Raw genomic sequence first — 22,166 nt, forward strand, 5'->3', positions numbered from 1 at the left:
CCCCGACAGTGACGGAGAAGCCTCCTGCTCTGCTCCTGGGAAGGGCCCAGGCTCGCCTCTGCGCTAGACGCGGACGGAGGGCGCGTTTACATCGGACAGAGTGTAGTACACGTCGTCAAAAGGCGGCGGCGACCTCGGCGGACCTGTCACCACGCTGGGGGCGGGGAGCCGAGCAGCGTGCGCCTGGACTGGAAGGAGCCGGGCTCCTTGGCCGGTTGGGCGCCGAGACTCTGGCACCCCGGAGGCCACCGAGGACCGGGCTCGTGCGGACCGGGCAAAGCGGGCCACGCCGCCGGTGCGCGGAACTTACAGCCACGCCCCCTCGCGGGAGGGGGCGTGACCCTCGCCGGAAGTGCGTCACCCTCGCGTCGGCCCTACGTGGCGCGGTTCTGAGAGGCTCGGCTCGGAGACGCCGCCCGTTGCCGTGGAGACGGAGGCTGCGGCGGGCCGAGGCGGGCCTCCGCCGCTCCGAGCTGAGGCGTCCTCGCCACGGACTCCTTTGACTGGATTTATCTTAAAATCAGAGTGACGCCAGTATGTGGCTTTGAGTCTCGCAGTGAAGAGCAGCGGTCCCCTGCCGTTCTCCCCCGCGGCAGATCCTGTCGGAAACCTCCAGGTCTACACCGGAGGCGCCGACGTGGTGGCCCTGCCGCGGCCCCAGGAGGCCCGAGCTCGGGGTCGGGGCTTCCCGCGGACCCGGCCCGGCCGCGCTGCCCCCCGAGCTCCCCGCCTGGCCGCGGCTTTTTGTCCTGCGCGCAGACGCACCTCGTGTTTCCTCATGCCTGCTCTGTGCTCACCGCAGCGGCTTTGTCCGGGCGCCCCGACGTGTCTGCCCGACGCCCGTCGGCCACGCTGGCTCTTCAACCCCCGAGCCCCCGTGCGGCTCGTGCGCCCGCGGTCGTTCCCGGAGCCCGCGCCGTCTCCGTGTCGGTCTGCGCTCCCGCGTTGCTCACGTCAGCCCTCGAGTGCATTCCGGAGAGGGTACGTGTCCGAAGTGGGTTTATTCCGTGCTCGTCTCGGATCCAGAGTCTGGCAGAGAATAGGACTCCAGCCTGGAAACGCCTGACCTTTAGCACGTCTCAAGGCGCACCTTTTGCTTCCAGCCTCCAGGGATGCTGTTGAAAGTCGAAGTTCTGACTCCTGGCCTTCGGCTTCTGACCTGCTCGCTCTCTGAGAGCTTTAGGGTCTTCCCCGTGCTTGGTGCTCTGAAAAGTCTCGGAGGCCCGTCTTCATGGGAGCCTCACTCCTTGTTCTGTGCACACAGTTCTCTTCACCCTGGGGGCTCTTGTCCTTCCTTCGGTTTGGGAACTTAAAAAAATCCCCTTCTATTTTCCTGTGTTTTCTCTCTCTCTCTCTTTTGAGGTTTATTTATTTGAGAGAGAGAACACGTAGAGGGAGGAGGAGAGAGAAACCCAAGCCGACTGCACGCCCCAAACAGAGCCCGACATGGGGCTGCACTCGAGGCTCGATCTCATGACCCTGAGATCAGGAACCAGACACTGAAAGGGCTGCGTCACCCAGGCAGTGGGTGGGTTTGCTCTTGATGGGATTCCTGTTTCTCAGGTTCTCGTTGGACTTCTTGGACTAATCCTGTAACTTTATTCTCTAACCTAGTGTTTTTTCTGGTAGATATCTTCAAATCTACCACCCATCCCTTCTGTTGATCAGTTAACCTCTATGATTTTGTGACTTATAACAAGAAATGTGCACTTGGTTTTCATCCCGTTTCTAGCACAGAGCTCCTAAAACCTTTGAATTTCCTAAGTGAAGAGAGTCCTAAAGGTGTGTTTTGATACTCATGAAAAGGCTCTTTCAGCCACATATGAGTTTAATAAAGTTGATAAAGTGATTTTCGGAAAGTCTTTGTTAACCTTAAAAATAAAAGTTATTTTACCCACAAAAATGGGTTTACTTGGGAATAACAGAGAATTACAATTCGGGACCTGCGAGCTATAGCAAAACTGCAGGCAAGTCCAGAGAACAAAGGAGAGGATCGTTATATTATGGAACAGGGAGAGGTTGGGAGGGTTGTTTTGGTTTTGTTTTTAAAGATTTTATTTATTTGAGAGAGCACAAGCGGGGAGAGAGGGAGAGGGAGAAGCTGACACGCTGCTGAGCAGAGAGCCCGATGCGGGGCTCAATCCCGGCCTCAGTCCCAGGACCCTGAGATCATGACCTGAGCCTAAGACAGACACTTAACCCACTGAACCACCCAGGCGCCCCGGGAGGGTTGTTTTGAATGAAAGCCCACTGGAGAGAAGTGGGAGGTCAGGGTGATGATGGTTTCTTACTGGCTGAGCTGCAGGGGCAGTGGATTTCTTGTAGGAGATGCAATGCACATCTTTTCCTGTTGGGGCCTGTAATTGATGGTTCTTTCCTATTGATGATTCTTCCCTTGGGGAGACACTTCTTCCTGTGATTGAGATTGAGGGGTACAGCTCCTTCCAGCCTCCCCTTCTAGCATCAGCAGTCCACTTTAGTGAGGTTTCCCTTTAAAAATTTTCATGCTCCTAGGGTTTGGGAGGGGGGGAGACCATCCATGTGATTAAAGGCTTGGAACTCAGTCTCACCCCTGACCTCCGGGTATGGGAGAGGGGCCGGGGATTGAGTGCATTCTCCAATGGCCAACGACTTAACCAATCATGCCCCTGTTATGAAGTCTCCAAACAAACCCCAAAGGACGGGGTCTGGAGAGCTTCTGGTTGGTGGACAGACACGTGGCGGTGTGCCTGGACAGGGCATGGAAGCTCCGTATCCTCCCCCCATCCCTGACCTCATGCAGCTCTTCCGTCGGGTTCCTGAATTACAGCCTTTTATCATAAGCTAGTAATCTATTAAGTAGAATGTTTCTCTGAGTTCTGTGAGCCACTTTAGCAAATGAATCGAACCCAAGGAGGAAGTTGTAGGAACCTTTAATTTATAGCCAGTCAGTCAGAAACACAGGTGACCACCTGGACTTTGGACTGGCATCTAAAGTGAGTGTGGGGGGGTCAGTCTTGTGGGCCTGACCCGTTAGCCTGTGAGATCTGATGCTATCTCCACATAAATCATGTTAAGATTGAGTTAAATTGGAGCTTGTTCGTGAGGAAGTGGCAGGATTGTAGGGTCAGAGAAGCACTGCAGGAAACGTGGTGACAGCGTGTTCCGGAACCGTAAGGGGAGGGCGTAAGTGACCCTGCTGCTCCGCTCCGAGCTGTGGTCTGAATCAACCTAAATTTTACACAGAAGGCCAACCTCTGAGATAGAAAATTAAATAAATTTAGACATTAGACTATGGGGTCAAGGTGGTCAGCCCTGGCAGCAATGGCCCTCGAACCAACCACAACGGATGCAGTTACTCCAGTACCAATAAGCATCCGAATTGACTGGCGTGCACTGGCTCAAGCATGGATTGACCGAAGAGAAGCTTCAGGACAGCAAACCACTGTGGTTGAGCAACCACTGGGAATGATGCCAAATTGACAAGATATGTCCACAATGGGATTTGGTCCAAACAGTCATGGGAATTTTTAAGGGGATTCAAAGTTTAACAGAATGTGGCAACCAGAAAGGGGAACGCATCTGCACCCCCATGCTATCCCATCACCACCCCCCACCGCGCAGTTCAGCCGTGGGCACCATCCACACCAGGCCCAAAGGACATGGCTCCTCCTTCTGGGGACAGCAGCAGTCAAGACAGTGGGGAATTTGCCCCCGACAACAGGCATCTATTTAACCAAAGCAATCACAGCTTTGGTGGACCACCCAGTTAATTTTGCAATGGGACCAGTGTATCAGTTTGACTATCAGCCTGGGGCTGCTTCTGGTCCCCTGCAAGGTGACTTTTATCCTTATCTGCGGTCAGAACCTCTAGGACTTCTGGCACCTCCCCAGATTCGGAGACAGAGGCCACCCTCATCGGGGACCAGCAGCGTTCACCTATGGCCTCCCTGTGAAGCAGGAGCCTCCACAGACTGCTGCAGCAAAACACAGGACTCTTCCAGCTTGGACTCAAGAAGGTTGGGAACATGAGGGTGGCTAAGTCGGTTGAGCATCCAACTCTTGATTTTGGCTCAGGTCACGACCTCAGGGTCGTGAGATCGAGCCCCATGTTGGGCTCTGCCCTGGGCATGGAGTCTGCTTGGGAGTCTCTCTCTCCCTCTCCCCCTCCTGCCTGTGCACGCACGCTCTCTCAAATACATAAATCTTTACTACCGGATGTCACAGATGAAGACATTTGTCACATAGCCAAAGATGCACCCTGAAAGCAACAAACGCCCCTGCAAAGGGGACACAGCCCTGCGTGCTGGCTTCCCTCCCTGGAAGGACCAGGGACGGTGCTTCTGGGCCCGGAGACTGTGAAGAGGAGGGCATAGCAGGTGCTGGATCCGGCAAAAACAGGAAGCTCTCTGGGGACAGAAGAGCAGCAGCTGTTACATAACAAACAAGGGGAAGAAGAAAAGTCACAGACAGGGTTACCAAAGAGGTGGACGAATATGTCCACCTCTTTGGTAAGAGCAAAATAGCTTGTCACCACTAGAAACGAGAAGCTGACGGTGGTTAAAGAAAAGAGCTCCCAGTGAAACAACATTTTTAGAGGAAAAAAAAAAAAAGCATAAGAGAAACCAGGAAGGAGCAGATCGTGTCTCCAGCTCTTCTCGCCGTTCTAGAAGGGTGACTCTCCAGGTAGGGGTCACACTTCCAGATCTTCTTTTAAAAGAAAAAGATGGAACGCCTGGGTGGCTCAGTTGGCTAAGTGTCTGCCTTCAGCTCAGGTCACGATCCCAGGATCCCGGGATCGAGTCCCGCATCAGGCTTCTTGCTCAGCGAGGAGCCTGCTTTTCCCTCTGCCTGCCGCTCCCCCTGCTTGTGCTTTCTCTCTTTCTCTCTAATAAATAAATAAAATCTTAGAAAAAAGAAAAAGAGACCTAGTAGGAGTCGCTCTCCGACATTAAAGCGACACGTAGTAGGAGTACCAGTTACTCCCTCAGAATTACAATCTCGCGCAGTAGGAGTAACGACGGGGAAAGGCAGACATCGCGAACCTTCCCGGGAGAGGCGAAGAAGGAGCTCAAGGGATAGATGAATCCAGGGGTCCAGTGGCAGTAGGAGCCGATGTGGGTGTAAAATTGATGATCAGCGTGGACACTGGGAGCAGCCGTAGCGTGAAGACCAGCCACCTTCCCTTGTCATGAGCACTGAAGGATGTGGTGAGCGTGCCATGACATTTAAAACAACCCATGCGGGGGCGCCTGGGTGGCACAGTTGATTAAGCAACCAACTCTTGATTTCAGCTCAGGTCATGATCTTGGGGTCTTGAGGTCAAGCCCCATGTCAGGCTCCCCACTCAATGGGGAGTCGGCTTCTCTCTCTCTGCCCCTCCCCCTCTCTTTCTCTCTCTCAAATAAATAAATCTTAAAAAAAAAGAAAAGAAATAAAACATTCCATGAGGTTCAAGGGCTTGTCTCCATACAGAAGTACATTGTGGCTGTGTATGTGAAACCATAATCTTTTTTCATTAAGTTTTTTTTTTAAGATTTTATTTATTTGAGAGAGAGAGCACTCAAGAGAGCACAAGCAGGGGGAGGGGCAGAGGGAGAGGGAGAAGCAGACTCCCCGCTGAACGTGGGGCTCAATCCCAGGACCCTGGGATCATGACCTGGGCCGAAGGCAGACTCTTAACCAACTGAGCCACCCAGGTGCCCCTCTTAGTTCATTTCTGCTAATTTTTTTTTCTTTTTTAGTTAAATTGTAAAGCACCAGTGAGTATCCACTGCAAGTCGCAGAGCTGCTTGGCCATGCTGGAAATAACACATCGGAAACTCTCACGTATTTTATCTTTCTGAGTGCTTGTTTATTTTTTCTGATTCTTTTTCACAGATAATGTTCTTTCATAAGTGCACTTTTTCTCATTTGTGGAGAAATTAGAATTACTTATATAATTAATTATATATCTATATAGTAATTCATGATAGAGTTTTCAAGCCTGTTTTCTCTGCTTCCTGCACGGACTCTTCCATCCAGTCTCCTTTCCTCTATGTGCTTTGGTCTCTCCGCTCCGGGTTGAAGGCTTTCCTCAGATGTCTGATGAGCCTTCTTTCTCTGTTCAAATTTAAGAGACACTGCAGTGGGTAGGCTCAGGCTCAAGCAAGCATGTCAGAAAACCTCCAAACAGAAGTGGTTTAAAGAAGACGGAGGGGGCACCTGGGTGGCTCAGTTGGCTGGGCATTTGCCTTCAGCTCAGGTCGTGATCCCAGGGTCCTGGGATCAAGTCCCGTGTCAGGCTCCTTGCTCCGCGGGGAGCCTGCTTCTCCCTCTCACCCCTGCTCGTGCTGTCTCTCTCCCTCCCTCTCTCTCTCTCAAATAAAGAAAATCTTTTTTAAAAATAAATGAACAAGACAGAGGATGGTTGCTCTCTTTAGTGGAGGTGGCCCGGGGCTGGTGTCAAAGGTCCCTGGTCCCCAGAGACCCCGTCTTATTCTCCTTTGCTGCTCTCCTGTCCTCGTGGGCCGCGATGGCTGCCCAAGCTGCGGCTCTCCTGCTGGGGAGCCAGCTGGTGGGAAGGAAGGTGACCTCTAGTAGCTGGCGTCCAGTAGCCAGAACTTGGCCCAGCCAGCTACTAGGAAGGCGGGGATGTGTAGTTTTTATGGAGATATGTATCTGGGTAAGCTGGTGCTGGAATTACTGAGGAACAAGGGAAGAATGGATATTGGAAACAGCTGGTAGTCTCTGCCCTGAGAAGCTGGCTGGATGCTCTGCACGCCTGAGCAGCATTCACCATCCCCTAGCTCCTCCAGAGCCCTCCTGGGCGAGCTGATGAATCAATCCTCCACTGCCTGTAGCTGAATATCGTCTCTGCTGCTTCTGAGACTGTTTGATTTCTGCCCTTGGAGTGCGTGCCCGACAGGCTTCCTGCTGGAAGCAGAATGGGGGGAAGAAGCTTGGATATTATGCCCCCCTGGGTGCGGATTTCCACCTAATCTCCCTCTTTTCAACACTTTCCCTCCATGATTCTCTCAAGTTAAATCATCAACATCATTATTTTCTGTGCTCACCGCATAGTGGTCACTGTTATAACTGCCTTACGTGTGTTTTCACACATAATTCTTACTCAGCCCAGCGAGCTGGGCAGTAGCGCCCGTCCTGTTTTGCAGATGCCACGGAGGCTGAGCAGCCTGCCCAGGGTCATGCTCCAGGGTGGTGGTGCTGATGGAAATGTAAAATGGTGCAGCTACTTTGGAAAATAACCTGGCGGATTGTTGTATTAATCATACACATTTCCTCTGCCCCATAAATTCCACTGCACCCAAGTATTTACGTAAGATAATGGAAAGCGTAGCCACACAAACACTTGCAGTGGATGTTTGTAGCAGCTTATTCATAATTGCTAAACCCTGCCCATGCCCACCAACAGGGGACCGTGTGAACAAATTGTGGAGTGGACGCTGCTCAGCAGCAATGGGAGGAGATGACCTCCAGAAACGTGCGCCATGGAAAAATCTCAGACCCACTGTGCTGAGGGAAAGATACAGACACAAGGGAGAATGCATGTCCTTTTGTGGAACAGCCTGGAACAGCAAGGCTTTAGTGACTGGAGGCACAACAGCCATGAGGAGGTGGAGCACTAAGGGGCTCAAGGTGACTTTGCAGGAGCTGGAAATGTTTGTGTTGGGGTCAGGGAGTGGCTGCATACGTGTCCACCTTTGTCAAAATTCATTAAACCTTAAAAATGGATGCATTTTTTAAACATTTATTTTTAGAGAGAGAGAGCGCACGCACACATGTTAGGGGGGGTGGAAGGGGGAGGGGCAGAGGAAGAGAATCTTCAGATTCATGCAGACTCCCAGCTGAGCGCAGAGCCCTACGAGGGGCTCCATCTCATGAACCTACGATCATGACCTGAGCTGAAATCAAGAGTGCCATGCTCGGGGCGCCTGGGTGGCTCAGTCATTAAGCGTCTGCCTTCGGCTCAGGTCATGATCTCAGGGTCCTGAGATCGAGCCCCTTGTCGGGCTCCCTGCTCCGCGGAAGCCTGCTTCTCCCTCTCCCACTTCCCCTGCTTGTGTTCCCTCTCTCGCTGTGTCTCTCTCTGTCAAATAAATAAATAAAATCTTTAAAAAAAAAAAAAAGAGTGCCATGCTCAATCAACTTGAGCCACCCAGGCGCCCCTTATTTTAAATAACTTGTACCTCAATAAAATGTATGTTTTTTTTCTTTTTGTTTAAAGATTTGTTTATTTTAGCGAGAGAGAGAGTGAGAGAGAGCAAGTATGAGCGGGGGGCAGGGGCAGAGGCAGAGGGAGGAGAAGGAAAGAGAATCTCAAGCTGACTCCTTGCTGACCGTGGGGCTCGATGCAGGACTGAATCTCACAACCCTGATCATGTCCTTAGCCGAAATCAAGAGTCAGATTCCCACCAACTGAGCCACCCAGGCGCCCCAATAAAATGTATGTTAAAAAAAGACAGTTAAAATAGAACGAGAGTGTATCATGCTAAGCAAAATAAGTCAGTCCCAGAAAAACAAATATGAATTCACACATATGTGGAATTTAAGAAAACAGATGAACACAGGGGAAAGGAGGGAAAAATAAGAAACAGGGAGACAAACCATAAGAGACTCTTAACTATAGAGAACAAACAAAGTTGTTGGAGGCGGGGGGATGGGGTAACTGGGTGATGTACTTGTTGGGATGAACACTGGGTGTTGTATATAAGTGATGAATCACTAAATTCTACTCCTGAAACCTATACTACACTATATGTTAACTAACTTGAATTTAAGTTAAAAAAAAAAAAAAAAAGATAGTTAAAGGCCATATATTAAAAAGCAAGAATACCCAGAACATTTTCAACAAACAAAATGAAGGGGCATGAGCCCTACCAGATGGTAAAGCATATTCAGATCCAAATAATTAAAACAGTGCGCAACAGAGCAGAAGCCAGAAACACTGCATGGAGTTCCTGTAGGGTTGGGGGTGGGCCGCCCCATCATAAACCCCCAGGGCAAAGGAGGACCACTTAATCAATGAAGCTGATTCTGGAGCTTGGGCTTTTTTTTTTTTTTTTTTTTTTTTTTTTAAGATTTTATTTACTTATTTGACAGAGAGAGCACAAGTAGGCAGAGCGGCAGAGGGAGAGAGAGAGAAGCAGGCTCCCCGCCGAGCAGGGAGCCCGACCCCAGGACCCTGGGATCATGACCTGAGCCGAAGGCAGACGCTCAACCGACTGAGCCACCCAGGCGCCCCTGGAGCTTGGGCTTTGTACCAGAACAAACCCCAAGTCTATCAAAATCAGACCTGGAATAAATAAATAAAATTATGACAGCATGGGGGAAACCATGATTTTTTTTTCCCCTGAAGATTTTATTTTTAAGTAATCTCTACACCCAAGGTGGGGCTTCAACTCAGGACCCCGAGACCGAGCCCCACACTCCACCAACGGAGCTAGCCAAGCGCCCCAGAGAATCCTTTTTTAACATCCACTTGGAAGGCTTTTCTAAACGTGACCCCAAATCCACAAGTGATAGAGAAAGGGTGTTACATTTTTCCATGTGAAAATAAAGCATTTTTGCCTGGCAGAACCGTTAGGAGCAAACCCAAAAGACCGCAAACCCGAGAGCTATTTGCAACTTAGAGTACAGATAAAACTCTGGGGCGGGGCGCCTGGGGGCTCGGTCGTTGGGCGTCTGCCTTCGGCTCAGGTCATGGTCCCGGGGTCCTGGGATCGAGCCCCGCATCGGGCTCCCTGCTCGGCGGGAAGCCTGCTTCTCCCTCTCCCGCTCCCCCTGCTTGTGTTCCCTCTCTCGCTGTGTCTCTCTCTGTCAAATAAATAAATAAAATCTTAAAAAAAAAACAAAAAAACGCTGGGGCAACACAAATTATTGGTAAGGGAAAGGAAACGGGCCAAGGACACAAAAAGGACAGGGAAAAAAAAGTGTTTTTTTTTTTTCTTAAAGTGAAAGTTCGTGTAGTTTTTTAAAGGCAAGAACCCCTCCAAGACACTTCCTGAAGGGGAGAGGCCCGTGCGCGCCCCGGCCCCTGACCCTGGCAGCTGCGGCGCCCCGGGGGCCGGCCCCTTGCAGTGCCCCGCGCGGCCAGCAGGTGGCGATGCGGCCGGGCCCGCAGCCCAGCGCTGCGCCCCCTCCCGGAGGCGACGTGAAGCGCGCGCTCGGGACCCCCGAAGCCGTTCGTTCACAGGTGGCAGGGCTCCCGCGCGCAGGTGCGCCCCGCGTCTGTTCCCGAGCAGTGTGCGCAGCGGTGTGTACAGTAGCGAAAGGCGGAAAGCAAAGCTTGCCAGCCACAGGGTGCTGCCACAGAGCTGCCACGGGCACCCGAAGGCATATCATCAAGGAACAAAGGCAAGAGGGGAGAGCATTTAGTATGCTACGGCTGTAAGCACGGGGGAGAGGGGGCCTGCGCACCCCTATCTGCAGATACGCCAGCCGCCTCTGGAAGGAAACACACATTTGCTGACCACCGTCGCTGTCTGGGCCGTAGGACAGGGTTTTTTGGTTTTTGTTTTTTTTATTTTAAGATTTTATTTATTTGACAGAGAGCGCACAAGCAGGGGAGGTGGCAGGCAGAGGGAGAGGGAGAAGCAGGCTCCCCGACGAGCAGGGGGAGCCCGACGCGGGACTCGATCCCAGGACCTGGGATCATGACCTGAGCCGCAGGCAGATGCTTAAGGACTGAGCCACCCAGGCGCCCCCCAAATGTATTTTTATGACGTCGTATTGGTGAGCCAGGTCTTGCCTCTGGAAAAAAAAAAATCAAATGATGAAATGAACTAACGACTGAGAAAGAAGAGTCCCATTTTCAGCAACAAGGTGGATTCAATCACTTGAACGACCTCAATGAAACGGTGGAAAATCTGTGTAGAATATAGAAAGCGTCATTTGAAACGCCGGGCTGAGCTGAGAGTTGCACGGAGGGAACCGGGAACCCCGGTGACCCCGGAGAGCCGCACAAGCGGGGCCGGAGGAGGTGGGCCGACACCGAGAGGAGGAGGAGCCGGCAGAGGCCGGGGAGCATCGGCTCCCACGGGGGGCCGCTGTCCGCAGTGGGCCAGGCAGGGGGGCCGAGACGCGGCGGGCGGGCTCAGCATCGCGGAGGGATTCTGCCTTCTCTCCCATCTCCCGGCCAGCAGGGCCCGCTTGCGTGCACGACGGTGACAAGCGAGTGATCCTGCTTGTTTAGCCTCCAACACGCGGGGCTTGCGTGGCCACGCCGGGCTGGGAAGACTGCCGCTTTGCAGGGGAGCTGCGGCTGCAACAAGGGCGGTCTGCCTGTGCCCGCCGACCTAGACGTGTCCCGGGGGAGGGGGGGGTATGCCAGGAGGACGCATTGGAGAAAAAAAGAGACTTCCGACTCTTTTCAAGTAGCGAAACCAACAAAATTATGAGATTCAGCATAACTTTTTGCAGAAAGGGGGAAGAGGGAGGTTCCAGAGCTTTCTTCTGGCTTCACAGGGAAATGGCTCAGATGCCCTTCAGAAAAGACACGTCAATGTAGATAGTGGTATCACGGCATGACGTCACTCAAGATAGGTCCAACCAGAATGTTGGATTTGGGGGTGACAGGTCACACTCTTAGAAGTCCAGGTGCTGGAGAACGTGCCTTTGTGCGGAGAGCATGATCAAGAGCAGATTTATAGCATCAGAAGGAAAACAGGAGAGGCTTCTCCCGTCTCTACACGACGCGGGAGGAGAGACACCCAACGTTCCCAGTACCCGGAGAGAGCAGGGCCGGTGAGGTCTCCCCCGCTCGTCCCCCGAGACCCCTCTCCTCCAGCAGCTGGGAATGAAGTGAGGCCGGAGGCAGGAACTCCCCCAGCAAACCTCCAGAAAGACTGGCCTGCAGAGCTCAAACTTACCAAAGGGCACCAAAGGGCAGAGTAGAACTTTCTTGGCAAGAACAGGGCACGCAATGGTTTTCTGCCACATTTAGGAGTGGAAAAGAGCGTATAATTACATACGCAGCGGGAACGAAAACACTGTAGACATTTTTATGCCAAAACGTTTGAAAAGAAAACGGACAATTTCCTAGAGAAGCTAAGTAGACTTAAGTCAGTAGAGTGGCCTAAGATGGGACAGCGAGGGGCCGGGCTGGTCAGGGCCAGCCGAGCCGCTGAGCCCTGAGCCCTTGTCCTGTCCTCCTGATGTCCTGGGCCACCACTGGCTCCGTAAGGGTAAGAGCAGAAACAACTGTGACAGATGGTAGCGACACTTGTGGGGGCACAGGATAGCTACAGACGTGTCAGATTGTTACATTGTACCCCTGGACCTAACGTAACATTGTGCGTCGGCTACACTTGGACTTAAACAAAGTCCTGTGTGAAGGAGAAAAAAAAGAGCAGAAATGAACCAAATGGAACCCGGGTAACCTCTGCATGTGCCTCCTTCCTGATCCTTGGAAACAACACACACAGATCATACTCTGCTCACCACACTCTTTTTGCTCAATTTCAGGCATTTGAGGCAAAAGCAGCCATCTTGCCAAGGCCTGTCCTAATCTGTGCTGGGAGGCGGGCTGGAAGGTAGAGAGCCACAGGAAGGAATTGCCGGGGAGCCTCGTAGGTCCCTGCACCTCCTGACTCCCTTCACGTGGTCCTGGGTGGGACTTGGCTCCTCGTTCCAGCCTCACGGACGCTCTGAGCCTCAGTTTCCCTTCTGCACTGGGGGGCACCTGCCTGCTTGCCCAGCTGGTGGTCAGGTGGCCCTTTGGACCCAGTTGCTGCCCCCTCACACTGCTGGTTCTTGGCTGCCTGCACTCGGGAGTAAGGGGTTGGGGTCACAGGCGAGGCTCACACTCCTGCATGTCCTGGGAGCCTCAGGCATGCACTCCTCCCCTAAAGCTCCACGAAGTGCTATGCTCCCACCTGCCCATGTCTCATGAAGTCGCTGGGAACCCGAAGCAGCTGCCCAAACCCCAGAGTTCAGGGCTGGGCAGACCACAGGGACCCTGGAAGTGGGGAATTGCCCTACAAGTGACAAAACAGGACTAGGTGGTGGTGAGGACAGCGGATGCCAGCCTGCTGCACATATGGCCCTGGAGAGCTGCTTGCAAACGCCCAGCACATCTCCGTCCACGAGGAGCACAGAAGCAGCTACGTCCAGGCTGGGGTGCTGGTGTGCCCTCACCCATCAGGGACGGCGGCAAGAGCGGTCACCCTCTGCACCAGCTTCCTCCCATGCAGAAGCAAAGGTGATGGGTGAGGGGGGCAGAGGCTCGCACGCACAACCTCAGAGCATCATCAGGCGCCAGGGCACTGTTGTCGCTGTAAACAGTCGTGCCTCAGGCCCGGAGGTGGCCCTGGCACTGAGGACTGGCCCTGGGGCCCTGGCATCCAGGGACGTGAGCAGCCGCTCAGAAAGTGTTCTCTCTGCACCCCCCCCCCCCGCCCCTGTTGGCCACTAGAGGCCACCATGCCCTGAGCCTGAGGTCTGTGGGGCACCTCTCCCAAGTTCACCTGTCACACATGTTGATGCCCCCTGTGGATGCCTGCCGGGGACAGGACATTGGGGGAGCCGTGGAGACCATCCCCTCCCCTAGCTCAGGCTACACAGATGCCCAGGCCACAGCGTGGTCTCCAGTGGTGGCCGAGGCACGTGCAGGGTAACTGGGCCACTGTCCCACTCTTGTGGAGGGAGGCCACCTCACAGAGAGGAACTGGGACTTGCTGTCCCCTTGAGGTGAAGGCTTTGCCGAGTTCTGGGAGCCCAAGTCAGAATGGAGTATGGCTCCCACCAAAGGCCCCTCTGCCCTGACTCGGGTCCAGGGCCCTCCCCAGGGATGCAGGGCCCACCCCTCGCCTCGCCAAGGTCACTGTCCCGCCCTGGTGCTTGGGCTTTGACTAGAGGTTAGCTCTCAGGGCCATGCTTCTCCAGAAAAGAAAGATGTCCCTGCCGCTGGAAAAAGGGAGTGGGACGGTGGTCCTCAGAGTCCCGAGGATGGTGTGTGCCACACACCAAAACTGCTGTGCCGGGGAGGCCCAGAGGGCTGTGGGAGCCGTGGACATGGGCAGCCGCTGCCCTCACAGAGCCTGAAGAGCAGCCAGCCCAGGTCCCCATGTCTCCGTGCTCCCCGTCCCAGCAGGCCCAATGCTGGCCTCAGGGAGGCCCGTGGCTCTCTCCAGGCCCTGGCCAGGGTGAAGGCCTTGTCTGCAAGCCCCACCCCCCGGGGGGGCGGGGTCGGTCCCTGGAAGTTGTCACTTCAGGCTGGTCTGGCTGTCCCGATGGGCAGAAGCATTTCTGACAGGCCCTGGAGTTTGGGCAGGGGACCATGAGGGCTGGGCCCCCACTCTGCGCAGGAGCTCAGACAGACACCAACCCTGGGCAGCCAGGATGTGACCTGGGTGGGTTCATCTGGAGGCTCCCTCCCCAGGTAGGAGTGGCAAGTAAAGAGATCCTATGGGTGGCCATGGCCCAGCAGGCTCTGGGACAGAACTGGGAGGCTCTCAGGCTGCATGCAGCAAAGGGATGGGCAGCATTGGGGGTGCAGAGATGGGGGTGGGGACACCCCTTTTTAAAGATTTATTTAGGGGTGCATGGGTGGTTCAGTCAGTTAAGCATCTGCCTTTGGCTTGGGTTGTGGTCCTAGGGTCCTGGGATTAAGCCCCACATGGGGCTCCCTGCTCAGCGGGAAGCCTGCTTCTCGCTCTCCCGCTCCCCCTGCTTATGTTCCCTCTCTCAATGTCTCTGTCAAATAAATAAATAAAATCTTAAAAAAAATTTTGTATTTATTTGAGAGAGAGAGAGAGAGCGAGCACAGGGAGGGACCGAGGGAGAGGAAGAAAGAGTCTCAAGCAGACTCTGCACTGAGTGGGGAGCCTGAAGTGGGACTTGATTCCACCACCCTGAGATCAGGATCCTGAGCCAAAACCAAGAGTCGATGCTTAACCAACTGGGCCACCCAGGCACCCCCTGGGGACACCCTTTTTAAGGTCAGTCTGGTGCATCCAAGCCAGACAAGATGACTGTCTGCTATTTATTTTTCTGACACCTTCTATTTATATTCATGGTATGAAGTGTCATTTAAAAAAAAAAACTGTAAGTGAAAAAGTGAATGGATTTTTTTAAAGATTTTATTTGAGAGAGAACAAGTGAGAGGCAGAGAGATAGACTGAGGGAGTGAGCACACATGGGGGGGGCAGAAGGAGAGGGACAAGCTGACCCCCCCCCCCAGCCCAGCCACGGTGTGGGGGTGGGGCTGGGGGAAGATGCTTAGATCTGCAGGGAGGGCCCATCAGGCTGAGAGAGTGACCTGGGGGTTCTAGGAAAGAGAAGGGGTCAGGGTGCAGGAGTGGGAGAAGTGGGTAAGGTTGGTGGTGCCTACTTAGGGCCTGTAGGTCATGTGTCCAGTGGGACTCTGACTTTCCACAGTTGGAAAGTGGCTGTTTCAACGTTTACACAAAAGAAGTTTTCCTGGCTCTGGTGACTTTGAAGTTCAGGGGATTCTTTGCTTCAGGCGAGGCTGGATCCAGACGTTTGGAGCAAACACTCTGGCCGGGTTCCTTGCCCCTCTCAGGGGTTGGCTTCATTCTCAGACCAGTTCTTCCCACACAACATCTTTAGGCAACAGCAAGCAGTCCACCCCTCCAGCAGGGAAATCCTCTTCCCTGTGAGCTTCAGCAAAGGCTCAAGGCCAAGGAACCAAATGGTCTCACTGGCCAAGACCTGTGGGCCCCGCCGACCCCTGGGCAAGGGCGGGTGAGCCCCACCCAAACCCCCATGGACTGAGGACGGAGAAAGGAGGTTCCCAGAAACGGGGGTCACTGCTACTGGAAGTTGGAATGGTTGCGGGGCAAGTGGGCACCACCCTGGCCATGATGCTGCAGGAGGACCCTGGGGTCAGCTTTGGCGGGCAGGCTGGGCCTTCCCTCTCTTACGTCAGCCTGGCGGAACCCCAGCACTCAGCCACCAGCCGTGCGGCACAACCCAGGGTCCCGCCTCTGGTTTCCAGTGGGACTGCCCAGGAAGGTGGCTCCAGGCAGAAGTGGGGGGCCACCTCTTCCAGCCCACCTCCACCTCGCCTCTGGGGTCCTGAAGGAGGTGGATGAAGGAAAAGCTGCTGGTGCGCGCGTGAACTTGGAACAGTGCACCACACATTCTCTGCACGGGGGAGGCAGTCCATGCTGAGCGGTGTGCAGGGGGCCCTCATCTTTGCAGTCCTGCCCACATGCCCTTTCTGGTGGGAGGGAGGCCACCAGCGCGACATTCGGCTCCCTGGGGAAGGCGGGTGCTGACCCTCAACCTCCTCCTCCCCTCCCCTTAACAGAGCAGAGATTACAACAGGCTCAGATGCTCCTGTAATCCCCACTAGCCCTTATATTTCTGGGCAGGGGGCTGCTGAAGGGGCTCTCGCTGGAGGCTCTCAGGACTTGGATCCAGGATCAGAGAAGTACTGTCTCTGTGACCCCAGATGAAAGGGTGCCAATCCTCCCACGTTCCCTTCGGGCTGTGGCTGGTGGCATGCGGGTTCCAGGCCCTCAAAGAGCCAAGCGCTGGGACCAGGCCTCAGTAGGACTACAGAAGGTATCCCTACTGGCCGTTGGCAGGGACAGCTGTCGGGACAGGTATGGAGGCTGATGTGGGGTAAAGGGTGGGGGAGTCCCTCATGGTCTCTGAGAACAGTTCCTTTGCTTCATTAGCCCAGAACCCTCACGTGGGAAGAAAGGCTTTCTTCTCCCCAGTCCTGCTGCAGCCCCACAGAACCGGCACAGGGACACCTGGGCACAGCTCTCTCCCCACTGTCACCTGCTCTGTGCCCCCAGTAGGCAAGATGCCCTGGACAGAGCAAATGCCCACAACGGGTTGGGGGGGTACGGACAGCAGAGCCCTCAGCCTCATGGTAAGGCCTTCCACCCGGCCAGGGGTTGCCCTGACCAGGAAAAGCTCCACGCTGGTGAGCCCCCAGCCTCAGAACAGGCTCCGGGTATGGGCACCAGATTCCCCAGGGAGGCATCAGGCTGGATCTAAGTGGATCTCTACTTCGCCAGCTTTGCAAAACCCTGAACAGCCCTCCTGTTTCTGCCTGGCTCTTCTCTCTGGAGTGGGCTGCCAGACTGGCCACCCAGGGGTCCTCCGGTCCAGAGATGCCATAGTAGTAATTTGGGCCACTGGAGACTATGGGGCCTCCCCTCTCCCCCATCCTGTCACCTGGGGCGGATGTAGTTGCTTCAGGCTCCCACTGGAAACTGAGGTCCAGGGAGCTCAGGGTAGAGACATGGGGGTCCCTAGATCACCATCACTTTTTGCTTCCCTATGGAAGCTCTTGAGTCCCCCCACCAAGCTGGGGCAGGAGTCTAAGCCCAGGGATCTCTGGGCCTGAGAGTGGGGTAGAAGCCAGGGTCAGGGAGTGCCCCCCCCAAATCTTTACCCCCATCCCTTCCCCACTAGGTACAGAGGCCTGCAGAGACCTCTGTTCAGGGTCCCAGCTAGCTGAAGGGTCCCAACACTGAAGGGTGTTGGGGTCAGGGTCCTCTAGGCCGTAATGAGGCATGCTGGGCCTGGGTAAAGGGCTTCTGACCCTCAGCCTCCAGCTTTGGTAGAGGCCTTGAGATCTGGTGCTGACCTGACCCAGAATTTTTTGGGATGATCAGGAATTAGTAAGGCTGGGCGTGGGTGTGGACTCAACGATCTGTGCAGGCTACATAATCCCCGTCCTTTCCACCCCGCGCCCCGCCCCCCCGTGAAAACCGCACCTGGGAGGAGCTACAGGGAACCCAGGGCCCCCAGGACAGCTGCCGGGGACCACTCTTCACCTCCCTGCCCAGGGCCCAGAGTGGCCCCCCTCAGCCAGAGACGAGCCCCCCGCACCTGAGGTGTTTCTGCATCAGGTCCAGTCGGGTCAGGCGGACCCCTGGCCCTGGAGGGGTGTCCTGAGAGCCCGGTGCTCTAGGCAGGGGTGGTACTGAGGGACGGGGCGGTCTTGGGCAGGCCCTGAAGACAAGAGTAGGAGAGGGCGTGTGTCCCTCCTTCCCCGGTCGCTGCACCACGTGAACTTGTGGGAGCCTGTTCCTTTTGTTCCGCCCTGACCCCCTTCGCGGGATATCGGGAGGGCCAGCCCAGGGCGGTATCTGTGCAGGGAAGAGAGGAGTGAAGGGCTGACCGGAGCAGAGGATGCCCTTGGACGAGAAGAGCGATTCAAGTTTTCACCAAAGGAATCCTCCTCTCTGCGGCGCCCCTCCCATGTGGGCGCTGTCCGTCTCTAAACCGGCGAAGGAAAGTTTCCGTCCTCGCCCTCTCCTCGTCAGGGCCGACCGACCCTTACTTTAGGTCCCCACCGCGGATCTGGGAGGGGGCGGCCCGGGACACAGTGACCCGGAGTCCTGCGCGCTCCAGGCCGCTGTCTCCCCTCCCTATCGGGAGCCACGGCCAAGGGCAGTCGAGGGACTGCCCTCGGGGGCCACGACTGGGGCCTCGGTCCCCCGGAAAGCCTCAGGAAAGGCCCGGCGGGGGCGAGGCAGGGGCGGGAATCCGCCCACTCGGCGACAAAAGAAGAGACAGGCGGCGTGGACCGCGCGCGCGGGGCCTGCAGTGCCGCCCCCCCGCCCGGCCCCACGCGCTGGCCGCCCCCTCCCCTTCGCGATCCGCCCTCCCGGGCCCGCGGGCCGGCGAGGGTTAAGGGGGGCGGGGCACGGGGCGGCCCCGCCCCCTCCGCCAAGCCGGGTCCGAGCGCGCACGGGGCGCGGGGGCGGGTCGGAGCGGGCGGCGGCGGCGGCGGCGGCGGAGGGCGCGGCGCGCCGGGGAGCGCGGGGAGCGGCGGCGGCTGCGGCGGCGCGGCCCGCGTGACCCTCCGCCGCGCCCGCGAGCCCGCGCCCCGCCGCGCCGCCCAGCCGCAGGATGCGCGCCCCGCCGCTGCTGCTGCTGCTGGCCGCCTGCGCCGCCGCCCCGACGCCGCCGGGCTGGGAGCCGGCGGCCGACGCGCCCTGGTGCCCCTACAAGGTGCTGCCCGAGGGCCCCGAGGCGGGCGGCGGGCGCCTGTGCTTCCGCAGCCCCGCGCGCGGCTTCCGCTGCCAGGCGCCCGGCTGCGCGGCGCACGCCTCTGCCGGCCGCTCGCTGCGCGCCAGCGTCCTGCGCAACCGCAGCGTGCTGGTGCAGTGGCGCCTGGCGCCGGCCGAGGCGCGCCGCGTGCGCGCCTTCGCGCTCAACTGCTCGTGGCGCGGCGCCTACACGCGCTTCCCGTGCGAGCGCGTGCTGCTCGGCGCCTCCTGCCGCGACTACCTGCTGCCCGACGTGCACGACGGCGTGCGCTACCGCCTGTGCCTGCAGCCGCTGCCGCTGCCCTTGCGCGCCGAGCCCGCCGCCGCCGCCGCCGCCCCGGAGCCCGCCGGGCCCGCCGAGTGCGTGGAGTTCGCCGCCGAGCCCGCCGGCATGCGGGAGATCGTGGTGGCCATGACGGCGGTGGGCGGCTCCATCTGCGTCATGCTGGTGGTCATCTGCCTGCTCGTGGCCTACATCACCGAGAACCTCATGCACCCGGCTTTCGGGCGCCCGGGCCTGCGCAGGCAGCCCTGAAGCACCAGGCGGCCGGCCCACCGGGGCTGAGCCTGCCGGAGATGGGCGCCCGCTCCCCACTCGTTGCTCCTGCTCCCTCCTTAGGATCTCCGCGCCGGGCCTGCTGGAGACCGGTAGGGCCCCGGCCCGCCAGGGCCTTGGAGTCACTGCACGACCTTCCTAGCCCGGCGTCCGCCTCCCAGACTCCAGCTCGGGACTGGCCCTTGGGCCTGCGCAGGGGTGCCAGCCTCGTCCGGGGCTCTCCCTGCTTTCCAGAGGCCTTTCCAGGGGCCGCCAGGACATACAGCCCCTTCTAGCAAGAGCCGCTGGCATCCCCGGGTCATCACCCTCCACTTCCAGCCTGTGCCAAGTTGGAAAAAACAGGCTGTCGTCATTGCTTGGTCACCGTGTGCTTTGCCGACTCGAGGAGGCCCCTTGGAGCCTGTCCTCTCCCCACCTCACCCCAGTGGGCTTAGATTAGCGTCGTGCCTTAGTGTCTGGGGCCCACTGCTAGAGCCAGCCAGCCGTCCAGTGCTGTCCGCGGGGGTCTGTGGCCCTGGCACTGGCTGGCTTCCGGGCCAGAGTGTGTGCTTACGGCCAGAGCCTCCTGGGAAACCCCCCTTCAAGCTTTGCAGGAGCCTCAAGCGTGGGTAAGCAGCGTCTGGTGGTGTTTCCCTACTTAGGCGTCTGACATGCTGCAAACCATGATGTGGCGTGGCGGGTGGACCCAGCCTCCGATCGTCGCGTCCCGGGGCGAGTGTCCCCTGATCTTGGGGGAAGCTGGCAGTTATCTGGGGCTGCCTCTCATTTTCTTTTGTGGGTGCTGCTTCTGATGAGGGTTTTCCATGGTGAGTGCGGGCAAGTGGCTGGGAGGAGAGGGCTCGTCTCAGACGACAGTGTCGTATCCAGAGAGCAGAAGGGTCGAGGCCAGCGTTGCCCAGCACACCTTGCCGCTGTGGCCTGGATCCCAAGCCTCAACCACAGCACGACGGACAGCACCATCCCACCCCTTACTCGCGTTGGCAGCCAGGAGCCCAGGATCTGGCTGGTGATGCGGCTACCCACTGGACTGAAGGCTGGCTTTGTCCCTTCCCAGGAAGACCTGAGCACCCTGGCCAAGGTTGCTTCCTGAGCCGGGCACCTGGCATCACCAGGAGGGGTGAGGCGCACTCGGCTCTCCGTGGGTCCCTGACTGACCATCCTGGACCTGGTACTTGTGGAGTCTCTGTGGCTAGCCCCTCCCCACCCCACCTCCCGGCGGCCAGAGCGACCCCAGGTCCTGGCTGCTGCCCCCACAGTGCCCACTCCCTACCTCTCTGTCTTTGCTTGGCCTGCCCCAGCGCGGCGCTGTTCAGGCAGGAGCCTGGCGTCAATGTCTAAATGTCCATCATTTTAGACCAAAACCACTGTCTTGTGTGCTTACTGGGGAGAGGGGAGGGAAGAGCACAGGGTGAGGGGGGCGAAGTGGGCCCCTTTTTCCCTGTTTCAGGCAGAGGGACAGGCAATTCTGTCCACCCTCAGACCTTGAGAAAGCATCTTTCCTGGGCCTGCTGCGTTGGGTAGGGGCTGTGGGGACGGCATTTGCTGCAGTTAGAAATAGCTCAGTCTCCTGGGTGACCCAGTTGAGCTGTGACATGCGGTAATTAGGCAGCTCCAGGTGGGTCCCCTCCCCGGCCTGGGCCTCCCCGTGCAGTGCTAGAGCTAGGGAGAAGGCGGACCCCGGGCCCCTGTGGGGTGTGCACTCGACCACCACCCACCCTCCCAAAAGCCCTCACCCTCCTTGGCTGTCCTTGAGATCCTGGAGCTGGCTGTGACCCTGAGGATCAAAAACAGCTGGGGCGGGCCAGGCTCTGAGGAGTGACTCATCCCTTCGGAGGGGGTGGGGCGCTGCAGTGTGTCTAGACATCAGGGCAGAAGCGGGAGGGGTTCTTCGCTCTGGCTTCCTAGGGGCACTGTGCCTGCTGCAAGCCCTCCTGACCTGTCGTGCATGTGGGGTGTCCTCCACGGGATAGAAGTGGGAGCCCTTGGCAGCCCTGGCCTGAGGAACCCGGGCGTCTCGGCTCCTGGGTGCAGCTGGGTTCCAGGACTGGGGCCACTGTGAGGTTCTGTGAGGCCTGATCTCATCTCTTTCTTCCCCTCCCCTGGCCCCCCACCAGGTTTGGGGTCCCTTTGTGGGCTTGTGCTCAGACCAGCTGGAGCCACAAGCCTGTCCCGTCAGCTGCTCTGCAGGGCTGGTCAGCATGGACTTGCAGCCTTTCTGCTCCGTAGGGTTTCATTCCAGGGGCTTCTTGAAGGACTTGAGTCCAGCTTTGGGTTTGCAGAGGTAGAGCTGAGCAGCCCTGCCCCAGCATGGTCCAGTAAGTGAGCCTGGGCTTGGGAGATGCCCTGGAGCTGGTACCCAGGCCGAGCACTTCTGCTTCTGAGCTCACTGCCATCCTCAGAAGCTGCTCCTTCCCCCCGTGGACCACCATTCTCCCAGGGGTGCTGGGGATGCCCAGGCTTTTAGCCCACCGAGCCCACCCAGTCCACCTGAAAGACTGACTGTGTACCTGTCCAGTGGACCTTCTCCATCCCTACCACCTTCTGGAGGAGCCTCCCTCTCCTGCCCCCTTCTCTCCCTTTCTCTTCTCATCATGGTCTCGGCTCTGTGTGGCCAGTGGATGGACACACCACTCTCCTGGAGCATCTTCATG

General features: G+C 57.1%; 1 protein-coding gene and 1 pseudogene across 1 annotated transcript; both read left to right on the forward strand.

Moving 5' to 3' along the window:
* The first annotated feature begins 3,253 nt into the window (after nucleotides 1-3,253).
* Nucleotides 3,254-7,713, forward strand: LOC118534056 (arginine/serine-rich protein PNISR pseudogene; annotated as a pseudogene).
* Nucleotides 7,714-18,793: 11,080 nt separating this feature from the next.
* On the forward strand, nucleotides 18,794-20,876 carry FNDC10 (fibronectin type III domain containing 10). The gene has a single exon (XM_036089694.2). It carries the CDS (start codon nucleotides 18,820-18,822, stop codon nucleotides 19,492-19,494), a length of 675 nt encoding a protein of 224 aa, XP_035945587.2. The 5' UTR covers nucleotides 18,794-18,819; the 3' UTR covers nucleotides 19,495-20,876.
* The last annotated feature ends 1,290 nt before the right edge of the window (nucleotides 20,877-22,166 follow it).

The sequence above is a fragment of the Halichoerus grypus genome, chromosome 5 (genome assembly GCF_964656455.1).
Source record: "Halichoerus grypus chromosome 5, mHalGry1.hap1.1, whole genome shotgun sequence".
Classification (NCBI taxonomy): domain Eukaryota; kingdom Metazoa; phylum Chordata; class Mammalia; order Carnivora; family Phocidae; genus Halichoerus; species Halichoerus grypus.